The following is a 26,831-nucleotide window of genomic DNA, read 5'->3' as shown; positions in this document are numbered from 1 at the left end:
TGCTCCTGCACTGCTCAGTGGTTGCTTTACCTCTACCTGCCCAAAAAGCACAGCAGTATCAAAAGGCCAGACTGCCACAAAAGCAGAGACCTAAGTCCAGTTCAGTGGGAGAAACCTTCATTTTCTGTAACTCCTGATTTCTTGTTATTCTCCACATGGCAAGTTAATTACTTTTTTTCTAGCTGATATCATCTTGAATTCGGTGAGAAGCATTTTCGCATGGATTTATACATCTGCACACATGATTCATTCATTGCTGGAAGGGGGAAAACGATAAATTTTTCAGCAAATGAGAAAAACCAAACAGCCAACCCCCCCCCCCCCCCAATCTTTTCTAAGGATAACATTCATTCATTTGGCTACACACAAACACTGAGCTAAGAATTCTTTCCAGTATTCATAAGCAGCTTCCTACAGCATGTAACTGCAGGACAATATTGCTGTCCCTGTCTTTTCTCTAAATAAAGGACAGTAAGGGATGTGACCTGCACACACAACTGATGATTTAGTCTGTGCTGACGAGGAGGAACTACACTATCAGCAAGACAGTTTCTCACAATTACAGTGTTTCCTACCCCCACTGAGCCCAGAAGTCCATGTTCTGAATGTAAGAAGAGAAGCTACGAACAGTTCAGGTACAAGACGCAATGCATATATAGCGTGTACAAGCTAAATGAGTCCTCTATGTAAAAGATAGATGACACATACTCTAATTAAAGGTTAGTCAATGAGTATAATGACTAGAGGCCAAACATGAGATGATAATCTTGATTACAGGTTGGTCAGACAGCTCAAAGTAATAAATTGACTCCATGTTCCTAGAAACAACTTTGTGAACTTTTGATGAGAAGATTACCACATCCTTCTCCATCACTTGAGACTTTTTCTTCCCTTTAAACAGCCCACACAATTTAGACGCTTGTTTCTTATCCTCCTGCTTCAACTGGTGCTGAAACACTAGTGGGGTGAAATGCTACACAGTGAATATTAGCCTTGACCTGCCAAACTCAACAGAGGTCTGAACCTTTCATGGCTTGTGCCCATCTGTACCCTCCAGGGCTGCAACCTGCACCCTCACTGTGCCACTGTGAATCAATGCAGCTGAAGAAACTCCTTTTCCCTCCATGGGCTGCCTAGGCTCTTTACTTCCACACTTCATAAGCATCATTTCAGCCAGCCCTGCCTTGCCAGTGTGTCTCACTGAACTTCTTTCAGCCCACACAGCTGCCTCCCTTACACCCTCCTCATGTGTTAGCTCTACAGTAATCACTGCCTGCCTTACGCCATCTCCTCCAGGATCCTATTCACACAGCTCTCCTCCAGAGCTTCCTAGCTGTCCTGGACCATCTCTTTCTTCCCATCTCAGTCCTTCTCCACAGCAGTTTCCCTCACATCTCCAAGCATGATCACATCCTTCATGGTGTGCTAACACACCCCACTGACCCTTCCTTCAAGACAACAAAGCTGAGCCATCCCTCAGCCTCAGAAGGGAACCTCTTAGCCCTCACCACCTCTGACAGTGTCCTCTGCTGCTCCACACTCTCCTTTCTCCCACCTGTGCTTCTCAAACAGCCCCCCTCTTCTCCGGTCTGCCTTATATTCCTATGCAAACTTCAGGCCTTTTCACACTCAGCCATAACTCAACCCCTTTGTCGATCCAACTCTAACACCCTAGAACCACAAGCCTCTTTTATTCCCCTCCTCCAAGTAAAGTGCACTTCCCTTCCACAGTCTCCAGTGAGCTTCTGTAAAGCCCCAGGGCTCCCCTTGAGTCACTGTAATGCCACAAGTGACTCCACTCATTCTCCTGTGCCCCTTGCTGTGGGGACCACAGCCCTGTTCTCCTGCCTCCACAGCCATGGCTCGTATCCATCATCCTGCACCCCAAACAGCTTGTTCCAGAGCTGCTCTCCATCCCAGCAGTTCACCTGCCTCTACTGCCATACCTGTCAGAAAATGGGGGGAGGAAGGAGGGAAGAGGGGAATAAGAACCATTTTCCCAGAAACTCATCTCTGAACTTCAGATGAAGAATGACCTCTGATTGACAGAGGTTTTGGAAATGACACCTAACTGAGCTTTTTTCTAATGGCCTCTTGGAGCAAGCCTTAATAGATACTTGCATTAGAGCTTAGTATCTTCTTAATAGCAACCACTCCACCATACATCTTCTTTTCTAGGTTAAGCAGAGAAACAGCAAACACAAAGGGGACTGGAAACCTGTTACCGTCTTATTTGATTGGGATGGTATGAACTACCTGTCTTATAATTATGGATAGCAATTATGTAAGAATACTCAGAGAATGAGTGCTTAATCTAAAAAGAAAAATAAATGGTTACCAATATTTATTTACATACTAAAGAAAAAAGTACAGTGCAATAGTTCCCCCTACTGACAGCACCAAATCACATAACTAATCAGTTTCGTTTCCTGGGTGGTCCTCAAATTACTAATTCAATGTCCCGACAGGGCACCTACACAGGCTTACCTGTGTACAATGTGACAATCAGCTACCTTAAAAAATGATGAAGATTTGCCAAATGGTAGAGAACAAAATCTGACAAAGCTGCAGTTGACTCCTGAGATGATATATAGGGAATATATAGGGAAGGATAGGAATAGGCATACAGGGAAGGATAGTATGCAGTCTTACGGGAATGTTATAAAATGTATGTGAGTGTATGTATTCTGAATGAAATGCCAGGATATCCATCAGCAAAACCAGAAATGTGAGTGAAGTGCAGCTGTATTGCTCCCTGTGCCTGCTGAAACACAGAGGACAGATGGCAGGTCTGAGCACAGACTTGCCAAACTCTGGGCGTATTTGGGGACTGACCTCTTCAGACAGACAGCAAGTCTGACACTCAGTCTGGTCCCCAGTTCCCAGCAAAAGGCAGTGAAAATATTGTCATTCTGCTCTAGTATCAGCTCTTTTGAGCCAGTGGTGGCTCCGTTAAATCAAAACCAAGAATAGGCACTTACAGAAGTCAAAATGCAATTTGGGACTAGATGGGTGCCTGGTAGTGAAGAGCAACAGCAGCATTCCTCTGGCCTCATATACCTATAGTTGTAAAGCAAACATGATTTTGCACTCTGGTCATTCAGAAAAAAAGTAAGATTGTGAAGAAAATCCTCTAGTACATTATGTCCCATCTCACTTGAAAAGGGTAATGAACAAATACACAACAATACAACAGAAAATAATAATAATTTAAAAGAGGATATATTGAAATACAAATCAGACCACGCAGCTCTATAAATCAGGATTTTGCAGACTTCTTTCATGATCCTGGCTCTCTGTATACAAATGCACCTGAAAAATTGCTGGATGCTATTAAAGATAAAGCCAAATTTCATTTTAAGCATGTGTGCAGTAAATATGACATCTACACAGCTGGTAATTCAGACACGGGTCAGCTGCTGACACCTGTATACCATCTTCTAGAATCTGGCTATGTGTCAAAGCTTCTACCCTCGCTTTCAATTCTCCCTCTGCTCTAACTGGAAAATATAATTACTCCTCAGTAGGGACATGCACATTCCTCTTGACTGCATCTCTGGCACCTGGCTTGTCACTTGAACCAGGCATCGCTCTCCTCCCAGCACTCGGTTGGCTCCCTGGCAGGTTCTCCGAGAATCCCTCTTACTCCAGGTTTGCACAGCCTGGCGCAGAAAAGCCTTGCTAGTGACTGAGGTTTCTGGTGAGACAAAATATGAGAAGTAAAACTATAGTCAGATTAAAGGATCCTTCTTAAGGCAGATTGCAGCTGCTTCACATCACACCGGAGCTACAATCCTACCACTCAGGCTCTGTGCCAAAGGAAGATGGATTTGAAATGGTCATAATTTAGCATTTTCCACTCAGTTTGGTTTTAGCAGCACTGTACCTCCTGTTACAGAAATCCTCTTTACAATAATGTACTTCTTTAGGGAAAAAAACAAACACTTGGAGTGTGTCTTTACTGCCATAGCCCTCGCTGTAAGAATATCATTTACAGGTTCGATGTTGGATCATTAACTCCTCAGGGCAGGGACCAAACCTCGGAGAGAAGCTCCTGCATCCCAGGTACTGCCTGAAACGAGGGATGCCGCAGAAAGCCACGGTACACGCCGTTTTCACCAAGCCCTTTGCCTTTGAACCGGCGCTCACCAGCGGATGGTGCCAGCCTCACCGCGCCGCCCCACAACCCTACGGGTACACAGGCGGGCTGGGGGCCCCACGGGCGCACCCCGCCTGACGCACAGGAAGGCCGCTCGCTGCCGCCGGCTCCGGGCGCGGCATAAAGCTGGCGGCGGGGCGGGGAGCGGGCAGGAGGCAGCAGCCGCCGCCGGCAGCAGGGCTCGGCCGGGACCCGCGGGCGCAGGCAAGTGGGGAGCGGGGCGCGGCGGGGCCGGGGCTGCTCCGGCTGGGAGCGGCGGCGCGGTTCTGTGCCGCGGGCGATGCTCGCGTAAGGTTTAGCGGTGGCTAATCCGGCTGCAGTCAAACCATCACTCGGCCACATCAGAAGCAGGGACCCAGCCGCTGCGTTCTCGCTATTGACACCGCCTGCTTCTTGCTACTCGCTGTTACACGTCGCCCGCTTCTGCTAGCGGCCTTCGGGGGCGACCCAGAACAAACAGTAGCTACCTCGGCTTCTTTAGCTTTTCGTGCGACTCCTTGTGTGCAGTGTAAGGGAAATGTATGCCGGTGTGCACTATACCCAGCACCGTTACAAAACCCCCATGTACAAACTGGCCCCACGTGTCCATGCGTGTGAGCATCCCTGCACGCTGGTCCATAGAAGGCTGAAGTGGGTTGCAGCCTGCACAAAATCTCGCCTTTTTTCCCTTTGTTTTCTTTAGGTGATAATATTGAGTTTTCTTACTTACCTTTTTAGGATATCACGATCACCAAAAATTGCAATTAAAGTCACACTAAAAGGGAACAGGCTTACAGATCTTCATCTTATTTCTGAGTGTTATTAATACACCATGACATGGTTCCTTGCACCTCAAGAAATGAGGCCTGTGGTTCTTTATAACTCCCAGTATAGCAAGGCAGACAGTGAAACACTCCTATACACTGCTCCTTTTCAGCAACGTAGAGAAACGGGTAAATGTTAGGCAATATATTTTCCTCTCTCAATGGAGCTAATGAAGAGGAGAGAAATGTCCCTGGGCACATTCCCACTGATGTTATATACAGTGTCCTTCATACCACACATAGAGTTATCCCATCCAGCCTTTGTTAAAGAGAAACTAAAACCTGTCACCTTTACTTTTGCATGAGTAAGTACTCAGGACATTGTTACACCTTGACGTATTTCATGATTTTATTTTTTTTCCCCTCTGACTTAAGGAAACACAAAATGAAAGACCACAGCGTTAAAAATATGATGTATTCTCTACTTCAAACTGTTGACATTCTGAAACTATGATTCAGAATTGGAAATAGAAAAGCTGTTTATGGAAAGGTCAGCTTTCCATAAAAATGTCAATTTTGATGAAATCTCATCTTTTTTTTTTTTTTTTTTCCTCCAGAAAAATTCCTATGAGAAGTGTTCAAACAGATGTAATATGTTTAGAAAGAGCCTTGGGTGACATGGTTTAGTGTGAGGTGTCCTTGCCCATGGCAGGGGGGTTGGAACTTGATGATCTCAGGGTTCATTCCAACCCTAACTATCCTATAATTTTATGTTGACCTACTGCAGTGCAACCTTCAGACTATATCTGGATTCTGTATAGTTTGTTAATGCAAACACCCTAATTAAAGGGAAGACAACCTCTGATATAGGGGTCAGGGTGGGCAGAGCCCACTGGAGGATTGATAATCCAGGGCATAGGCCTTAGGGCATCCTTCTCCTCTGCTCATCCATGATGGACTGTTCTCAGCTCTGACTTTTATCTGCATGCCATATCTAGAATTACAGCCCGGTGTTGCCTGCCCTAGGGCAATATGTTATCTTTAGTCTTTCCTGCATTGAAAAAATCACAGTGAAAACGGTGTCTTCACCTGTAGGATTAATGATGGGTGATTGGGTGCAACCCCAGATTGCAGGTACCAGAAAGGTAACATTCTCCTAAGCAGAGAGTGTCATTCAGGCTGAGGCGTCTACGTGGAGAGCCTGCTCACCCAAAACAATCTGCTCACTCCATGGAGAGAAGCAGGTGTTAATTCAGCCCAGCTAATATCTGGAGAACCAAGCTCCTAACTCCAGTATCTCAGTGAACAGCCCAAACTTGCTTGGGATAGCTTTTCCAGTAGAATTTCAGAGCCTGTCATTGGGCTATTTATGCTACACTTAGTACAATTCTGCTCTTGCTTTTCTTATAGTTTTCATATGAATTTACGTTTCCTATTTTTCTTTCTGTAACATCAAATCTCAGAACTCTGTGGCAATTACAAATGGAAAAGATGTACTAGATAAACAATTTATGTTGGAAAACGAACAGTACTCTCCAAACAGAATCTGTGGGGCTCGAGGAACAGCACAGTAACATACAACTATTATGGCTTCAGGAAAAAATGGGGCAATATAAATTCACTAGAAAGGGAGCAAATTTATTGCTTTCTACTACTCTTTCATAAGAATAGTTTTACCTGGATTTGAGGAGTACAATCTTAACCTGTCTTGGTGAGAGACACTGTGTAAATCTCCCTGTTTTATAAGCATCATACAGCACCCCAAAACATTCACGTTAAGGAAGGAAATTGGCAGAGATGCCCATTCAAGTGTAAGAGCTAGAACTTCTTTCAATGGTCTTACTCCCTCTTCTGTCTTTTTTTTCCCCTCTTTTCTCCCTCTTCTCTCTCTTTTTTTCCCTCTTTTCTCCCTCTTCCCTTTATCTGAGTAACTTTACTCAGGTACTGTCTGTTTCAAAAGACAGAATAAACAGAAACATTAAAATATATAACAAGAACTACCATGAAAGCGATTAATGCACTTTGGATTATTAATTCATATTCACCTTTCAATGGCAAAGATGTTTTATCTTCTCTTTTGCAGTATGTCCCAATGGAGTCAAGTTCAGCAACTGGAAATAAAGTTTTTGGAGCAGGTAGACCAGTTCTATGATGATAACTTCCCTATGGAAATCCGGCACTTACTAGCACAATGGATAGAAAGCCAAGATTGGTAGGATTCAGTTTATTCCCTCTCATACGATTTCAGTCAAGACTAATTCTTTCATTATCTGCCAGATTTTAGAGTGCTCATTTGTGAACTGTGCAGGCCTCTGCACCCCAAGAACAGTAGCCCATTGAACTGTCAAGGTTTAAATTTAAGGAATGTCTGGAGGTGAGGCTTCATTTGAACTTAATCCTAAACAAAATCCAGTAAAAATTGTCTAGCAAATTAACGGCATTACAGGTTTTTCATAGGAAAAAAAAAAAACAACAAACCAAAACCAACTCAAGTTAGTTTTCAATAGAAATGTATATATTTACCTCTTACATCATAAAACTCCTCACTTGTCTCTGCTGAAAGGTGGATATATAATCTTGGAGAACAATCCAGCCATTTGCAGAAATTGTTCTCTAAAAGATGAATTTATACACAAATTTGCATCAAACTCATTGGATAGTTATCTTGAGAAAATTCTGAACTACATGTCAAAACAAAGTTTGTATTAGTCATGCCAGAAAGAGGCATCTTAATTTTTCATGCTAAATCCACAAGACTATTGGAGGACTATTGAAAAAAAGGAGAATAATCTGGAAGGGAATATAGTCTTTCCTTACTGTTTATAGCTCGATGTTTATGGGGCTGTAGAAACATGGGAAACATTAAAATCTTCTTTTCGACAGATTTAGCATGCATATCTCAAAACCAGACATCTGCCATTTGTGGAGCAAGGAGAGAGAATATCCCAAGGACAAGGATGCCATGCAGTCCAAAGTCTATCTTCCTCTATTTAGCTCACTAACGTTACTGCCTTTCATGTTCCATAAACAGCAGAGCCAGTAAAGCCTGATTGCGTTTGTGTCCTTTGTCCCCTACACACCCTTCACCAGTAGCTGCAGAGTCTTCCTGTATCCCCAAATATTTTGGCTGGGCAAAGGCTCATCTGGTGCCTGGTGTGAAGATCTATATCTGCTGACTGGCCATCTGGCTGCTGCCTCCTGCAGCAAGTTATTACTGCAATTTTCCTCAGTGGAGGCACTAATTTGGATTCCTCCCCTCTACCAACCTGCCAGTTTTACATGAAATCTGTAAGAACATACTATCTTTTGGACTTTGAGCCCACTGTCAACTTTGAAATGATATCTGTGTGTGAGTGGCAGAGGGAGAGGGACAGCATGCATAAGCCCCATGTCCTCTGAGAAGTGGGCTAAAAATGATTAAATATTCACTGGACCAGAGACTAGAAAACCCTCGGTTGTCTCCCTTCTGGCTGACTCCATAGGCTGTGCTAAGAACATCCTCACCCTGTCTTTATAGCTGCATATCTAAATGAATATAAATAGAAAAAGATCACAAAGTCAATCATTCACAAACCTCTATGTGCAAGTCAACATACATTTAAAGCCTTTCTTTTCCTTCCTAGATTTCTGAATAGATTGTAGTTTTCTGTACAGATAGATTGATACTTGATGACATTTTAAACATGCGTGGTTCTCAATTGTTGATTCTTTAGGGAGGCTGCATCCAACAATGAAGCAATGGCAACGATCCTGTTGCAGAATTTGCTGATACAAGTGGATGAACAGCTGGACCGGGTTTCACAGGAGAAGAATCTTCTGTTAATACACAACCTGAAAAGAATCAGGAAGCTGCTGCAGGTGGGTCCTTACTGCAGATGACAAATCACACACTGATTTCTAAAGGCAGTGCCCAGCCTCCACCGAACAGTTTGTTCCTGTGCGCAGCTCAGAGCTGTCCTGATTGGTATGGACTCCCAGCAGCTATGGGAAGACCAAGCCTTCAACAGGATAATTCAAAATAATTCTACTGGCTGTTACTTTGTGGAACAATAACTCACATTTTAATGCATGCTGCTCATTTGTAAGTGCTGTGGCTTCTTAGCTCTGTGTGTGTCTGTGTTTCAGCGAGACTCTGCAGTGCTTATGGACGTTCACATTTATCACCAATGTAGTTACCACCTTTCAGACACAGATACTTAACTATGGAGTAAAAATACATATTTGGGGCTTAAAGCAGCAGCCTGAAAAAGGAACCCCTGTAAATCATTAGCATGTTTGCTGTTTTATGCTTAGCTGGGATTATTTGTTATGAATAGCTTAAAGGATTTTCCATTAGGCTTCTGCAAAATATTTATTTTGATTGTTCGAATGTTTCTCTAATAATTGTTTATCTAAGGCAAGGATTCTCAGAGTTCCACTTCATTAGTCACTTACTTCCTGACATCTATCTGTCTTCTGCATAAAACAGATATTCATCTAAGCTTAATGAAAGTTTGGGTTTTTTTCTCTCCTTTGATGGTGTTTTCCATAAGTACTTAAATGACAATTATATTGCTTGCAAAATATTCTCTTTATTTGAGATATATATATATATATACATATACTGGTCTGGAAAATCTTAGCATAACCTTACCAGTTGTTTTGTTTTCTTTATGGCTCTGTGTCTTTCTATTCTTTATCCCTAATGGAGGTCTCTTAAAAAATGTGCCAGTATTTCCATTGTTACCACTTTTTCTTCCAGTGTTATGCAAGCAGTCTCATGAAACTTAAAACTAAGGTTGCTTTTGTTTCTTTTCTGGTTTGTGTAGCAGCACTATCCATGATTTCAGTACTGCTCAAATGCCAGATTTACTTAACTGCTTCTGGAGCTAACTGCATAAAAGGTTAATCCTGTTATTTCTGGCATGGTCTTGGCACACTTTACCACAGTAGGGCCAAGAGAGAGCTGTATCACCTTAGCAGGGGTATCCTCCCACAGCAGCATACACAGAAAGAGCATTTCAGGTCACTGAATTGCATTGCCACTGAAATGGCTTAAAACATTGTGCATTTATGATTATACCACCACAATGTGCACCAGCAAAAGGACTGGTATATATTTACATACAGGCTCTACAAAATTAAGGTCTCTCACTGTTCCTTCTCCTCTTCATACCATTTATTTTATTATAAAACTTTTACTAAAGCTTGAAGTGGCATCTCTGCATGCCCTGTGAAATTGGGCATACCAATGCAAGTAATCAGGCCTTGGGCACACATGGCCAAGTTTACATAATAGGCAGTGTGAAAATGGGCAGAATGAAAACCATTTCCTTTAAGTCCTGGCATGTTTGGAAGTTGTATTGTGATGTGCTTCCCAAAGAGGCTCATTCCAGAAAAACAAAAGAAGGGGAGTTTTAAGTGATTTCTGATTAAGTGGTTACTCAGGTGGCAAAGATCTGAGTACAGAACAAGCCAAAACACTCAGCTGTCTCCATCACAACTGTACAGCTATAGTATACAACAGACCTAGCCTTTTCCTTCTCTAGATAAAGCAACAGAAAAGGTCTACATGGGGCATGGGGTGTCCTAACCCATAATTTCACTTGATTGCTGGCTTTGGAAAGAAATGCCACACAAATTGCAACTTGCACCAATGTGTTCTATCACCCTGTAGCACTGCAAAGCCCTGACTTAGCAAGATTTCTCAAGCAGCAAGGTCTCTCTGCTCCCTTGGGTTGCACAGGTCTGTAGCTTTGCAGTCTAAAGCATGATGAACTTCCTGAGAGAACGTGTTATGCTGGAATTACGCCACTTATTAAAAAGGATCTGTCTTGAGAGCAAAATAATACAACAGCTCTCTCCGCCGCTAATAATGTTGGCCTTTCTCCATTAGATCAAGACAGTAGATAACCTGTATTTAGATAAAAAGCTAGTCCTTCAGTTTCAAAATACGGGTGTGAAACACCAGATACTGAACAGCGCTTTCACTATTAAAGCTTTTCCCGATTTCCTATGACCTTTCACGCTATCACCTACAGTCTGTTCTTATTGCCAAATAATTTCTATAAGCTGGAGTAGGGCCAGATTTGGTACTTTTATTGTTATTTTAGATAAGACAAATCACTTAAACTTTTTCTTCAGACATCTGTGACACAGGTATTTTGTGCCTTTGTTTAAAATATTATGTTATGACTTGTAATTTGTAGAACATAGATGATAAATGCATTTATAGCTGACATGTGGGCTGTGTGTTCTACAGGGTTGTACAGGAAGTCTCCTAAGCTTCAGCTGTTAAAATTATTTCTTTATTGGTTAGGGAAGTATATCAGAAAAAAAATGCTATAGTGGTTGTAATCAGCTGACATCCTATTCTTAACTATCAAGTATTATTAATGGAGTATGTATGAACTGTACATGATCTAATAGACAGTATATGCTGTAATGTCCTCAAATTTGAGTATGCAAATTATGTAATTTTTTTTAGTGCATCACTGATTGTATTTTACTGCTGGAACTGGGAATTTGGAACTGGGTTTTTGGCTCCCTCCCACAGCTGGATGCTCTTGCAGATACCCAGCTCTTGCAATCTAGTTTGTGACTGTTTCATGAGACCACAGTAGTAAAAGGTGACTGATGCACATAGTACAGTGCTGTGGTCCCTTTCGTCCCAACGTGCCATCTAGAGAAAGGGAGACTGTAAGGGTACTCTGTGAAACTAGTGAGATATTTCACTGTCTTGGATGGAGGGAAGACTGAGTTCCTAAGAAGGGAAGAAAGCCGCATTTGTGAACACCTTTTCCTTTCTGGTGACTCTGCAAACAGCATTGGTTTGACTTCTCTGAAGGTGAGTTACCATGAGCCCACCTTTATCTCTGCTCTCTAGCGCAAGCACTTCTTTGAAATTTCACAGTTCACTCCCCTTCCTTCCCCTCTGTACCACACACACAGACATACAGACACATATACGGCACACACACACATACACACACACAGAGCTGTTTCACCTCAATACATGACCTGAGTGCAATATTTTCTCGTTCTTTTGAGCCCTATTGTGTTACCATAATTGAGTAATACTTGTCAAACTAGATAATGCTGGAAACCAGTGCTTATTGCTATTGCAGGGCAGTATTTTGAGCTCTGGTAGGTTATCAAATACTATGACAATAGCAATAATACAGTAATTAAAACTGGAGAACACACAAAAGCCATTCAGACACAATCTGTAGTTCTTTACAAAAGGCAAAGTGAGGGACTAATGTTTAATTAGAAATATAACTAGCTTATTAAAAGCACCCTTAGAAGAGGAAGCAATGCACACTTTACAAATGGCTTCTGCAGCTGTTTTCTAGACAGCAAAGGACTCATTAAAAACAACATTCCTGATGCTGTTATTGAATCTGGAGAGAATTATGCCCATAAGTTACCAGCACCACAGCCAAGGGCACCCCATTTGAAAGATCTCTCTGGGATTAATTTTGTTATAAAATGGAGAAAACATTCTGTTCTGAACTTCACCTGAAGCATCTTTACATAAACATCTTAGTTGCTCCATGAAAATAATGATGGAAGTAATGGAAGAAGTGAGAACTTGCCTGCTCATACTTGCAATACAGCTTTGGGCAATTTTAGGTGTTGTGAAGGGCAAAGAGTAGAAGTCTTAGCAGGAAGACTACTCTGCCTGGCATCATTGCTTTTAGAACACAAGGGCCAACCCTATTCTCTTGCCATTAGAGAGTAACTATGGAACATGGCATTTCTGCTCAGGCTGCTGACATTCCAACATTATCTTGGGGCAAAAAGAAACACTGACCAGGAGACATGCTATTTGACAAAGTTACAAGAACTTGAAAACAGTGCTGAGAAACTTAGCTGAGCAGCTGAGGTTGCAGTTAGCTCTCAGTAATTTGCTTCTCTATGTCTTGCTTTCATTGAAACATTGCTTCTTGACATTAACCTGGTATAAATGCACATATTCTGTTAAAATCAGGGAGAGCATTTTAGGTTAAAATCTTTAATATTTACTTCTTACATTCCTTCTTTAGTTAATAGATTGGATTCCTTTTTTATAGCAAGCAGCCTTTTGTTACTGTGCTTTTCAGCAGGAAACAGTACAGCACAGTCACTTGCTAAGGTTATATTTTCTGTCCATCTTCCTACAGAACTCCTGCCTCTCCCTCAGCACCAGTTGTGGAAAGGGATGAGGAAAGAACATGTTTGGAGGCAGTGGGGAAAAGAGGGGGGAAATTATGTCTGTGGTTCTTTCTCCTGCTTAAAACCTAGATGGAGCAAAGCAAAGCAGCTTAGTGCTGTGCAAGGCAATGGTTTGTGCTGCTGCCATGACAACAAAACGTGAAGGGCAAATGTTAAGCTTGGATGAGCTGCCTACCACTTCTAGGAGCCAAACTGCAGCTGCAACAGTCTGCACAACCTTAGCCCAGTTACAGCTTAGTTTTCAGAAGAAATGTTTTTTAAATAACAGCTAACCTGTCCCTGTGCAATACAGGAGTAGATATGGCACTGAGGGACAGCCCGTGTCATATAGAGACACACGTAAGATGGGCACTGTCCATCTTCCTGAGTGACGTGCCAAGATCTTTGGTTAGGGGATTGCAGCTGGGCTGCAGTGCATCAGGGGAGGTTTGGAGCAGCCTGGGAACCAGAGACAGTCAGCAGACCCCAGTGTCCCACTGCTCAATTTAGGATCAGTGCTGGTGGGCGATTGCCTGTCGGTCTGTATAATCCAGGATGTTCACCTCAAGGATGTTCTCCCACCTTCACACTCCAAGCTGGAAATTGGGAGCACTTAGCAGGTACCTGCTAGAGAAGATGTAACTCTGTGGGAAGCAGCCTGTCCTGTACGAGGGCTCAGGTGAGCTCCCAGGAACTGAAGAGCCATGGGCTGTTCTGCACACCCCGATGGGCGCATGGGAACGACAGCAGGAAAAAGCAGAAATTCCCAGAATCGTCCTACTCATAATCGAAGCTGTCATTTATACTCTGGCCTCAAGACAGCTTTTGAAAGCAATCCCTTCTCATTAACGGCAACATGCATCCATGTCACACCACTGTTTATGGTATTCAGGGGAAAACCTGATTACATAAATCTTCTTTTATAAAAGTGAAATAACAGATTTCAAGAATAATAAGAAGGGCTGCTCTGCTCATTTACTATTGAAGCTTGAGTTAATGAGTATACTGTGTGCTCTGGGGAACAATTTGCTGTAAATGATGTATATTCATGATATTCATTTAATACTCACAGCAGATTCTAAGGTACTGTTGAACTTTACCCACTCACAGCCCTGCTACAGCCTAGGATGAGGGGAGGAAGGAGAAGAGGGATTCTGCCTGAGCGAGCAGGTCTGAATGCACACCATTAGTACCTCGGGGTGTGCTTACAAAGGGAGAGGTGAGGCAGAATAACTGAATTTGCCAATTCACATCACCAGTTGTATCATAACAAGCTTTTGGAAGCATATAGTTACACTATGAAGTTAGGAAATAATACTTTAGTCATATTTCTTTCTCCTGTACAGCCCTAACCTTTTATGGAGAGATCCTGAATAGCATCTGAAAGTATCTTCTGTTACCTTAATCAACATATGTTAACATTATGGTACTTATTTCTAGATAAAATTTACCCTGTTTCGAAGTACTATAAACAAATAGCACCTTACTTTACACAACGCTATTTAAAACATTAACACACTAGTGTGTTCCTGTTTCTGTTTCAGGTTCTCAGTTATACTCCCCAGCTTGTTTCCGTCTGAAATGAGAACAGACTATCTTTGTGCTTCTCCAGATAGATCTAAAACAAACATATAAAGGCTTTTAGTTCAGGTGACTGTTTACACAAGTCACTATACTGGAAAGGTACATGCATGAGGGATCCTAATATTTAAGTATATCAAAGAAAAAGGACAAAATAGCGTTAGATACAAAACAGGACATTCCAGTCAGTACTTAACAAACAATTCTAATAAGCACTGTGCTGAGAAACAGTTGCAAAGAATGGAAACATAACCATTGATGTTAAAGTTGCAGTTTCCTGTTAAAGCTTACAACAGGGTGAGAATGGAACAAAACAGAGAAAGTTTCTAATACACCACAGGAGATCCATTTCAAAATGTTATTTACATATACTTGGTGTTCAGGTAACCTGCCAGATAACAAAGCAACAGCTTATAGTAGGAAATGTGCTTTGAACCAGTTGTCTAATGCAATTCAGATTGATTTAGTATTGGCTTCTTGCCCCCAGTAAGTTTTGCAGTTCAACCATTAAAACTGATTACAAAAAATTCTGGCCTACAAATAGGAAACTCCACACAGAAGTCTGTGCTAAAGCAGCTGTCTGCTGTTTGCCATCACAGGCTGGAAACTGCACATCAGTTAGTAAGGATTTGTAAAAATTACTGCTACAAGACCAAAAAAAAAGGTTACTTATTAAAAGTAATGTATTTTTGAGTTCCTAGTTATTATGTAAAGAACACAACTCTAACAGTTTATAAATATTTCAGTTTGGTTTTGTAGAACAAATAAGTGTTAACTTTGAAACAGAAGTAAAAACCCAAGCAGACAAATTAAACAACCTCCTGTGGGCTTTGTTTGTTGTGGTGTATCAAGGGCCCAGGCGCAGTCAAACATATGCCCAAGAGGTTAGTTAATAATACCCGGCTCTTTGTGTCCAGAAGATGGAGTGGGAGGGGGAAATCTGCCTCTTCTGCTGTTTTATGGTTTTTCATAGGAAACACTCTACTTGTATTTATTATGAAACAAATCTCATTTAAATAAGAAGCATCACTGCATTATTCATCCCCCCTGGCAGCACAGTTCTGCTATCTGATGATGAGACCTATAGGCATATATTTTCTACAGCTTTGTCTCACCCTATGCTTAGAAATATGCTGTTTCTATAGACTGTTCCCTGACTGGGTTTAGTGTCTGCTGGGAGGGACTCAGCAGTGGAATTTCGGGGCAAACTGGGAGAAATATCTGTGTCTTCACAGCTTATTCACTGTGCTTTTATAGCTTTGCCTATTGCAGTTTGGTTGCACACGCCCTAAAGGTATGAACTTTTGGAAATTACGCATTATACGATACCAAAAAAGCAAAAGTACAACACTACAGACCTATGTGTTAGGACTTCCCACACATCACAGGAGTTGTCTAAAACAATGAGGTTTAATGCCTTTAAGTTCTCTCATGTATTTTGAGAGGAGGAAGGGGAAATCTAAAAATAAAAGTCAACAAGAGCAGTCTAAACAGATAGTGTCACAGGTACTTCCTCTCAAAGACCTAGATAAAACAGAGCCATCTTCCTAGTAGAAAAAGATATTTTAGTAAGAGTATTACTCTTAATAAATCTTAATTAAATCTCTTAATAAAGATTTTTTAGTATTTAATCCCATTTGAATACAGGTTTTCAAAAAACTCCCAAGCACTTTACCTATATCAGGGTAACACAAGGACAGACTCTTTGTATTTTAGTACTGTCTTCGTTGGACTTTCTGCCTGGATGCATAAACAAAGGTAGAAAACAAATCAAGGCAAAATGTTGTTTGTCATATTTGATGGTGAACATGAGAAATAAGTGTGGATGGTGGACGGTTATGTCTTATCACCCACAATTTTCCTTGAGATACCCAACTATAGCAAAGTCTTTTTTCTTTCAAAAATAAAATCATAGATAAAAGGGTTTTTTTTTCCTCTCCTCCCCTTTTTTTTAATTACATGAAAGATGAAATATCTGCTTATCTAGAAAGATGCAGAGTATCAGACTTAGTAAAATAATAAGCATATTAGAACTGAGCAACAGGGATGGACATGTAGTTTTGCTTGACATTGTAATCCTGTTTCCTACCTCTCTGTGCCCCATCTCCCTTCTGTCAGCTGCTTTAAATACTTGTTCAACAAAAATACATCAACGGTCATACTAGTTAACAATTCCATGCCTCCAGGTAAAGCTCAATTAAAAGGCTCAAGCAGGGTTTTTCTATCAGAAACAAGAAAAAAATACAGCTGATGTTTTTCACAACTTAAAAAAGGGGAAGGAGTGAATAAAGAGAAAATCAGGGGAAAAATAACCAAATTCTGAAGAGCTTTTTCAGAATTAGAAAGCACTAAAACCTACTCAAGTTCTTTTTAGGGCATCTTGAAAAGCAGGGGATAACCAGGTAAACCCCTGACTGACTTTCTAACAGTTGCACAGCACATACTTCTACATTAAAGCATCTTAACATATTCCAAATAGTTCAAGCTGCTTTAAAATTTGGCTAAAGGGTCTAAATTGGGCACATTACAATGTACACGTTGTTTTTTGCAGAAATGCCTCTTTGTTGCTCTTCACAATCTAGTAAGATACTACCGCAGCAGATGTCTCTGGGGTAGAGAGAGTGCATGTTGCATGGTGATAGGGAGGTTTTCTCCCAAGGAAATGTCATCAGCATTCAGAGAAAATCTTCAGCTGCTCAGAATGAAAGTTTAACCTCCTCGGTTGCTTGAATTCAGCATCTTGCTGGCAGTTATTGAGAAGAAGCGAGCCCAAAATAACAGCATTGTTGTTTGTTGTGAATCCTGGTATGAAAGACCTCATCAAAACTGAAGGGAGGAATAAGAAAATTTCTAAGAACCACAGAATTACAGTAATGTTTGTTAGCAGATAAGACTGATGTTTCCAATTGAAACATGAGATGAAAAGTGAATCCTCAATTTCTCTTTATTGGTGTTTATCAAAACAGTTATAAGTTTTCTTTCTAAATATGTAAGCTTATTAATACAATTTTGCATAACTACAGAATTCTCACCCTTCCCTCCTTTCCTGGCTGTCGATGCTCATGTCACATTAAGTTAGGATTCCTCCATCCCAAGGTTTTTTGTTGTTAAATTTCCTTTACATTCCAAATTATACTCTCTTTCAATGACAGGAAATAATTTTCAATTAGTAATGCAAAAGTGAAGGTCATCTTGAACAAATTCTGCTCTCCATCAAAGACAAAATGGAAGTGCAGAAGAGCAGCAGTTGGCAGAAGATAGATAAAGGAATACAAAGTGGCATGTTCTGAAGTGTAATTACCTTTGAGAAGTATAAAACATGGGGGGAAGATATTCAGTATTATTCTTTTGACAGTCTAAAACATCAGTTATTGTGACTTTTAGTAATTATTGTTATTTAAGAAGTTACAATTATTGAGATATTTAACATTACAATTTATTATTTATCAATTTTTATAATGGAGTTGCAATCCAACTGCTAGATTACTGCAAATGAAGCTATTGATAAGATCCACCATTATTCTAGTCTGAGAGACTTCTGCTTCAGGAGAGCAGGTGGCAGTTCTCTGTTGACCTGCTTGGTATCTGCTCAAATTGAACCACGCTGAACAAGCACTGGACAGACACAAGTATGGGAATCACTATGGGCACAACTTGTTATTAGAGCTTTACAAGTTAGAGGAGAAATAGGAAAAAAACAAGTGAATATTCACTTCATCTCTGGGTTCAGATGGTTTTCTCTTAGTGAAACAAAGCAAAAAAAGAGAGTTTTTACATATGAACAGTATCTAGAAATGCTAGGAAAGTCCCGCATACCTGGCATTTTTTGTGGGGGATTTTAAAACATCCCACTGTTAGAAGATTTTACTTAAGTGCCTTTTCTACATAAACACATTTTCCAGCTCCAAGAGAGAATTTGTATTTCTTCTTGGCTTTTGGTAAATAGCTTTGGTTTGACTCCTTTTTGTCACAGGGTAAAAACAAAAAGCAACCATCAGTCCTTTGAGGGTTTGAATTCTGTTGGGCAGTGGTAAGCCAGGATTTAACACTTCTCAAGCTTTGTAGCTTCAGATAGCCTACAGGTACCAGTGTGAGGTATAGTCCTCATATAGTAGCCATCTGTGTGGAAGGTGAGACCCTGTTCTACCAGCAAACAAGCAGAAATGAGCAGACACTAACTGAAGAATTAATATGCACATCCATGGATTTACACCAGATGTCTCACCACAGCTTTCATCCCAAGCCTCATTAAAAAGGTGACTTTTTTTCCGTCATCAAGGTGCAGATGAGACAGGTTTAGCGATACAACTGACTGCAGAAACAAGGCAGGCCTGTTCTCCCCTCTCCCAGCAAACCTCTGCTAACTCCACATGTGCTAGTCCTTGACAGCCACCTCATCCTTTGCTCACTGAGGAGCGGAAAACCCATTCAGCAAAAAAAGCATGAGTGGTTTCCATCCCATTTAGCAATATAGGTTGGCTTGCTAAGGAACCAGACGGGCACCAGACTTGCATGAAACAAGGCTGGCACTGCACAGCCAGGAGCATAACCGTTCTTTGCAGCAGTTACTTTTCTCTGGCTGTTGCTGTTGGACCCTACCTTTGCCTTACTTCTGCATGAAACTCCACTCTGCTCTTAATCTTTTGCAGGAAAAGCATAGCCATCTCCCATGTTCCTGTATTCCCTTCCCAAAGTTACATCCTGACATAAACAAAGCAGGCTACGGATATATTCCTGGACCTGAAGTTCAGTTGTGCTGAAGAAGGTGTGCAGTGGGAACATAATTACTACCCCTATAGCCAAGAGGCTGGCAGGGAGCAACAGCAGATCTTTGGCATTGTTGTATGACATGGAAATCAGCAGCGTATCCTTAACGTTAAAGTCCCCCCTCACTGGCCAGCAAGAGCATGCTTAGTGTTTCATCTGAGGCTGCCTGTCTTGGTGTAGTATTTATTACTCACCACTTTTTTTTTCCAGAGAAAGTCCTAAAATCACAGTCTAGTCCATCACTGCTGTCCTCAGGGTAACTGAAACAGACGATTGGTGGAGTAATACACCACCCTGAATTGCTTTTAAAGAGATCAAAGGAGGCACAGCTGTGGTTGCACTGTGGGGCATGTACTTTGTCTTGAGAAAACTTCAGAAAACCTAGGAACATTAAAGAGCTAAGTTTCATTGCCAACAATTCCACAGCAGTCACAGCTTCTTTACAAGCGAACATTTCGCGCACTGATTATTTAGTTTTAAAAGTCCTATGGCTTTCACCTTAGTCTCTACCTGGAACCATGGTATAACCAACAGCATGGTATTTAACACTATGCAGCTCAAACCAAGTCTCTATGATTAAAATTACCATTTTTAATATAATATTTCCTTACCTCATAATTGAAGTCAAAACATATTATGAAAAAGCCTTTCAGATTATTCAGATATCAGACAAAAGCATCCAGGAAAAGATTCAGTTCTGTTTGTCTAGTAAAAAGTGTTAGAAATTCATGTTCACTGTCATCATAGTAGTTGGCATATAGAAGCAGTGTGTTCACATTTCTATCGATCAGATGTGTTCATACACTTGTTTCTAATGCAACAACTGTAAACTTATTTTGTCACATTTATAGAAAGCAAAAATAAATCAAGTTCTGAGTGGAAGCAAACTATGAGAATAAAAACTAATCAGAAAGAGAATAAAATAGAACAAGTTCAAAACTGGAAAAGATTAATTCAATGAATGGCTAAAAACTGTACGAGCACTGAATAAAGGGCATCTGAATGAATACGTGAATACTGAATAAAAGGCATAAAGAATATTGAGAAATACTATAAGAATACATCACCATGCAAGAGCCTGCTTGAGAGTCCTCAATCATTCCAATTTGATAAATACAGCACAAACCAGTATCAGTTCAAATTGTACGCAGTGCATCAGCAATTCTACACCTTATTTTATGGTGGTGTAAAAATATAGACCTTTTTTTGGTTCTCAGGCTAAATTGTCCATAGACATTAAAATTGAAGTCTTCTGCTTTATGCTGACGAAGCATTTCTGCTTGCATCATTACCGTATTGATATGCTTATCGTTTTTTGTTGGCAGAAGTGCTACCTGCCAACAGCAGCATCCTATTGACAATGGAAGACATGATAGAATCATGCACAGAATAGGCTGACAGGAAAGCCCTTTCAAAACAGCTGTGTTAGCAGTACAGCAATTTGATCTTCAGATGATGTACATTGGAGTTGTATCTTTATAATCTCTGTAGAACATTATTAAGAATGTTTTATGGCAACTGTACTAACTAGTGCTGCACTGCAAGGCTGAACCAGCACTAACAAAGGTCAAGAACAGTAGGAGAGTCTTTTCCATCTGAACCAAACCATAGTTCATAGACACTGAAGCACATTGTGATTTCAGAGTGACACCTTGAATTCTGAATTTTAAAAAGTTGTATTTACTTGTGTTTGCAGGGCAAATATCATGGTAATCCCATGCATATAGCAGTGATCATCTCAAACTGTTTAAGAGAAGAAAGAAGAATATTGGCTGCAGCTAGCATGCCAGTACAGGTAATGAATTACATTTCACTAATCTGCTCCATGTTAATCTGCTCACATGCTTTTAGGACCAAATCCTGTCCTTTCATTTCACTTGAGTGATTTGCGTGTGCTAGCGGTTGCCAAAGGTTGCCCTTTAAACTCATATTTATACTTCATTAGTGGCTCTACTGCTGCAAGCATTGCTGTAAGTGACTTCTATGTCACAGCTTATCTTCAAAGAGCCTAATCTGTGGGAAAGGCTTTAAAGAGATTATTCTTCACAAAACATGTGTATATTTTAAATTATGCAGTGCATGAGTTCAGATTAATTATGCAATGTAAAAGACATTCTATCTGATGTTGCAAAGGCGTTGATAGGTTTTATATGAAATTTTAAAGTTTTTTCTTCAAACGACATAAAGCCATCTGGGGAAATTGTTACATGATTGAAAAACAGATAGAATTTTTTAGTCATATGTATTCTTTTTAATCACCTGTGGGTGTAATAAGTATTCATATATGAGTATCAGGTCTTTTTAAGAAATCTAATCATTTATGTTTCAGTTTCTTTAATTGACTAGATATTTAATGTTTCCAGTATACCCACACCCTTTCACCTTTTGGATTTCAAAAGTTAAAGCAGCATGTTCTTCAGATCTGTGGAACTAAACAGATTTGCCTGTTTACACCACTCTCCAGCTGGTTGAAGACGAGCTTTTGAATTCCCTCTCTATGCTAGGATTTGCAGTACAGTTACTGTCACTTGTTAGTATTACTCATCCACCCGTTATCTGGTTCAATGTGTTCCAGGGGCCGCTGGAAAAGTCTCTGCAGAACTCTGTGGTTTCAGAACGACAAAGAAATGTAGAACACAAAGTTTCAGCCATCAAGAACAGCGCTCAGGTATTGTATTTGTCGTGTTTGCTGTTTACACAGCCATGATTTTCACACAGACATACTTGAACTACCTTTAAGCTGAACTAACTTTCACACATACTTAAACTACCGAAAGCTCAAATGCTTTTGCTAGCAAGCTGCACCAACCATTTTCAGTTATTCTGAGGACCTCAGCCCAGACTGACTACTCAGGGCATACCTGGATCCCCAAGTTTTTACAGCTGCTCTGGGTCCAAGCTATTTTAAAGCTATCCCACTCATCCCTATGGGAGTTGCAGGCAGACCACTGAGTTCAATAAGACCATACCTACTGTCTCTAAAAAGACATGAGGTTCAGTAAATGTATCTCTGCAACTTCACCTCTTTGCTAGCACTAGCTAGCCTTTGTGACCTGTGAGTCACATACCAAGGACTTTGTAAAGCTGAAGGCTACATGGCATAATTATGTGTTTAGGAGACATGAGGGGAGAGCACTGGGAGCTGATGGTTAACAGTTCTCCAGGAGTTTCCCATACCATTGCAGGGCAGAGCTGGGCTGAGCCAAACCTGTAGCGATGTCCCATAAAGACCTTGAAAGTTCAGTCAGAGAATACATGCCTGTTCAGTTCAAGGCAGGGTAAGGATTCGTATTACCTACAGTCTCTTTACTACTACAGCCCCACTTTCAGCTCTGCAGTCTTCATGTAGAAGTTACATTTGACATGCCCGTGTCTATACCATTCAAGAGCGACACTTCTTGTATATCAGAAAGAGGTCCTAGTAGCATTTTCTCATCAGTGTCCCCCCTACATGGGGAAGAAGTGTTAGAGAAATTGAACCCTTATAAGGATAAAGCTAGTTTTAGAAGAATGTGATATGAGATCTCTATATATGTTTTAAGGTAAAAGAGTTGCAGAGCAAAAGCAAAGCTGCAACACAGCAGGCTACCATGCTGCTCCTTCTGCCTGCATGGGGATGCACAGCCAGCCCTGAAGACCAGTGAAAATGAGGTTTTTTTAGTAGGTAATTAAGTTGAACACAGAAATCAGCCAGTTCCTTGTGTATATAATTTCATGCTTTACACATATAATTTGAAAGTTTAGTATCCAAAATAAAGAGGAAACCAGAATGGCTAATTCTGTGTGTCCTAATTTAGCAAACAAGTGTTTGTATTTCGACAGGCACTTGCACATCTTGGAGAACTAAGAAGTGTTTTTTATGAGTTGTTGGCAGAAACAAGGCTTCCTATAAACAGCATAGAAAAGACCTTCAAAGTAAAACAGATGATTGCCTACAGTTTTTCTTGTTTTGATGTGTCTTTTTTTGAATTATCATTGTTTGGTTACTAGAAAACACCTCCTAAACTTTTTGCAGTACATATGAAAACAAACCCTTACAAAAAGTCAAAGCAGCAAAAATGTTTCAGTTCTTCACCCAAATTCCTAAGTAATTCTCCAAATGAAGTTTCTGAGCTCTGCTGCTGTTTCTGCCTCCATCTTACTTGGCTTTGCACACCCCATTCCAGTTCCATTGAAGTCAATGCAAAATAATCCATGTGCCCCATTTTAAAGCTCCAAGAGGAGTGTTAGGTTATTGGCATAATAACTTTAATTTAGCTCAGGCTAAATGGAATCATTCCTACTTTCACTGTGTCACTGAACTAGTAAACAAGTGGTTAAGCTGTATCAACTACTGTTTGAGGGCAAGAGAATAATAGTTGGCTTTCTGAACAAGTAAAATGAATCTGTGTTTATAAATGTGCATTTCTAATTCAATCAGCTTTTTAGAAGTTTACAAGATAGTAAACAAGAGTTCCCAGAACTGATTAGGGATTTTGAAATGGTAGGAAAGGAAAAATACTACATATGCATTTTCCCATTACTAAACAAATTCCTTGTTATGTCCCTGTGAAAACCCAAGTAACTTTACTTTCTTTTCCCTGGGAAAGATGACTGACCAAGATGTCAAATACTTGGAAGACTTGCAAGAGGAATTTGACTTCAGGTATAAAACAATACAAAGCTTAGGTAAGAGGTTTTGTAATAACTTTTAGATTGTCTATGAAACGGCTGATTCTGCAGCTAGACTCCAGTATCAGGGAGTTTTTGTGCATTACTATTATGGTTTATCAACAGCCAGCAAGTAAGCACCACAATGCTACTTACTTACTCCTCCCCCCTCCCCACTTCCTCACCCTTTAGTATGGGGAATAGAAGAGTAAAAGTGAGAAAACTCATGGGTTGAGATAAAGACAGTTTAATATGTAAAACAAGAGCCATGCTCACAAGCAAAGCACAACAGGGAATTCATTCCCCACTTCCCATGGTCAGGAAGGTGTTCAGCCATCCCCAGGCAAACAGGGCTCCATCATGGTTGTGAATGCTCCATCCCTGGCAGTGTTCAAGGCCAGGCTGGACGAAGCCTTGGGTGACATGGTTTAGTGTGAGGTGTCCCCACCCATGGCAGGGGGGTTGGAACTGGATGATCTTAAGGTCCTTTCCAAACCTAACTATTCTATGATTCTATGTGTAATGGTTACTTGGGAAAACAAATGCCATCATTCCGAACATCACCCCCTTCCTTCTTCCCACAGCCCTATATGCTGAGCATGACCTCATATGCTCTGGAACATCCCTTTGGTCAGTTGGGGTCAGGTGTGCTGCCTGTGTCCCCTCCCAGATCCTTATGCCCCTCATCCTGCTCACTGCTGGGGTGGGGTGAGGAGCAGAAAAGGCCTTGGGTCTGTGTAAGCTCTGCTCAGCAATAACTAAAACATCCCTGTGTTATCCACACTGCTTCCAGCACAAACCCAAAACACAGCCCCATTGTAGCTACTACAAAGAAAATTAACCCTACCCCAGCCAAAAACAGCACAGTTACTCAGATAATGTATGTAAACATAAAAATGGATTTTTTGGTGTTTATAAAGTCATGGAACATAATAACTTTTTGGGGTTAGCAAGGTAAAGAAGATCTTGTCAAATAAGTATAAATATTTTCCATAGATAAGATGCATAATGGCATGAACAGTAGTACTTTCCTTAATTTAAAGAACTTTTCCATTTTCCTCACTTTTGATAAGGCACTTCCTTGGATGCAGAAAAGCCTCTTCTTTTCCTTAGTAGAGCTGTGCAAAATTGATTTTTTAGCCTCTAAAGGCGAGTTTTAGCCTCTAACTTGGGTTTTTATTCTTTTTTTGACTACAGTGGTGATAACCAGCTGGTAAGCACTCAATGCATGTTTGATCAGCCTGTGATGGTTGAGATCTGCATATGGCAACAGTCCTTGCATGATCTCTTTCAGAAAAGAAACTGAGGTCCACCTGTGTCTGCTCAGATATCTTCATATTATCTCCTTTTTACCATGCAAAGATATTGGGCTTGAAATGTCTGAGTTCTTAAATGTGTCAGTCCTTTATGATTAAGGCCTCATGTGGCCAGACAATCAGAAGAGATCAAGTTGATACGGTTTAATGAGTTGTTAGTCATCAGGCCAATGATAATTATTTACCACAGATAATTGAAGCCTGTCCCACTTTCAAAATGAAACATGCTTACATAAATGACTTTCAGGGCTTAAAATTTCACTGTGTCAACAAATGCTCTACACCAGCACAGCCAGCTTGTAGTACCTTACAATGCGAGTGAGAAATTGCTGTGGCTGAGCTGACAATCACTTTCCTGTCTGCCTCTATTGAAGCATCTACTCTAATATAATAGGAAGATGTCAGTCCAGAGCTTAGCAGAGGCACAGTTGGCACCCATTTCTTTTTTGAAGGTGGCATGAAAGATGCGGAGCAGCAAAGGGTGGGGGAAGGTGAGGGTGGGGGAAGACCTGCATATGAAGAGCATGGGGCCATCTTGGGGAAGCTTGAAACTAATGCATGATCCAGGGAAGGGAAAGAGAGAGAGAAATACCCAGTGAGATCAGTACTCCTGGCTGCTGAAATCCCCATGGTGTTTAACACTATCTCCATTTCAAATGCCTAACCTCCATTATCTCAGCCAGACACATAATTCACATCAAGTCCAAAGAGCTTTATTCTGACTGCTGACACCACAGGCATGTTTCAGTAGAGTACAGACCCATCACCGATCCAAGACAGATGTACATAATACACATGCAGATGCACATAAAACATTTATAGATTTCTAGGTATCATCTGTATGTTCTCTAGCTTTTCCTGTTCCACATACACACCTAAAGTGTGGACTCATAAAACCTTATCTTAAACTTATACTAAGGTTAGTCCATTCAAATGAAATATGCTATTACATAACCTATTGATTTCTGCAGTTTATTTTTTCACCAGCTCATGCTGCACTCTGGTCGTGGTTTCTTTCCCTCCTTTCCTTATAAACACTCACACGCAGCCACACATGCATTTATACTGCTTTTTTTTTCATCCCCTGCAGAGCAGAGCGACAAAAACAGCGCCCTCATTAAACAGGAAATGTTGGCGTTGCAGGCGATGCTCAATACTTTAGACTACAAGAGAAAGGTTTGTGACGTGTTCTGTGGTCACTTTGCTTTCTCCCCTTATTCCCACGCCAAATACTCAAATGTGTACATGTGCCTTTTTAGATTCTCCTCTCAGAACAACAAATAACAGAGGAGTTAAAAATCCACATAAAGTTTGGGTGGGTATGGGTGATTTTACCTAGCAGTTAAGAAACTGGCAATTTAGTAAGAGCTCTATCAAGGATATGGTTCTACATACCTTAGAAGTAAGGTAAGGGCATCTCGTACATGCTGTACAAAATGG

General features: G+C 40.8%; 1 protein-coding gene across 1 annotated transcript in view; it reads left to right on the top strand.

Annotated features, from left to right (window-relative positions):
* The first annotated feature begins 6,962 nt into the window (after positions 1 to 6,962).
* STAT4 (signal transducer and activator of transcription 4) overlaps positions 6,963 to 26,831 on the top strand; it is a 39,022-nt gene continuing 19,153 nt past the window's right edge. The window contains exons 1-6 of the mRNA XM_057419823.1: positions 6,963 to 7,114; positions 8,616 to 8,760; positions 21,122 to 21,220; positions 22,001 to 22,093; positions 24,015 to 24,093; positions 26,482 to 26,567. Of these exons, the coding sequence (XP_057275806.1) occupies positions 6,963 to 7,114; positions 8,616 to 8,760; positions 21,122 to 21,220; positions 22,001 to 22,093; positions 24,015 to 24,093; positions 26,482 to 26,567 (654 nt within the window). The remainder of the gene's footprint in view (positions 7,115 to 8,615; positions 8,761 to 21,121; positions 21,221 to 22,000; positions 22,094 to 24,014; positions 24,094 to 26,481; positions 26,568 to 26,831) is intronic.

Source organism: Pezoporus wallicus, unplaced genomic scaffold, assembly GCF_028554395.1.
Source record: "Pezoporus wallicus isolate ANWC-B61680 ecotype Strahan unplaced genomic scaffold, APGP_CSIRO_Pwel_v1 contig_4710, whole genome shotgun sequence".
Classification (NCBI taxonomy): domain Eukaryota; kingdom Metazoa; phylum Chordata; class Aves; order Psittaciformes; family Psittacidae; genus Pezoporus; species Pezoporus wallicus.
Note: the sequence above shows the minus strand (reverse complement) of the source record. Positions and strands in the feature narration are given on the sequence as shown.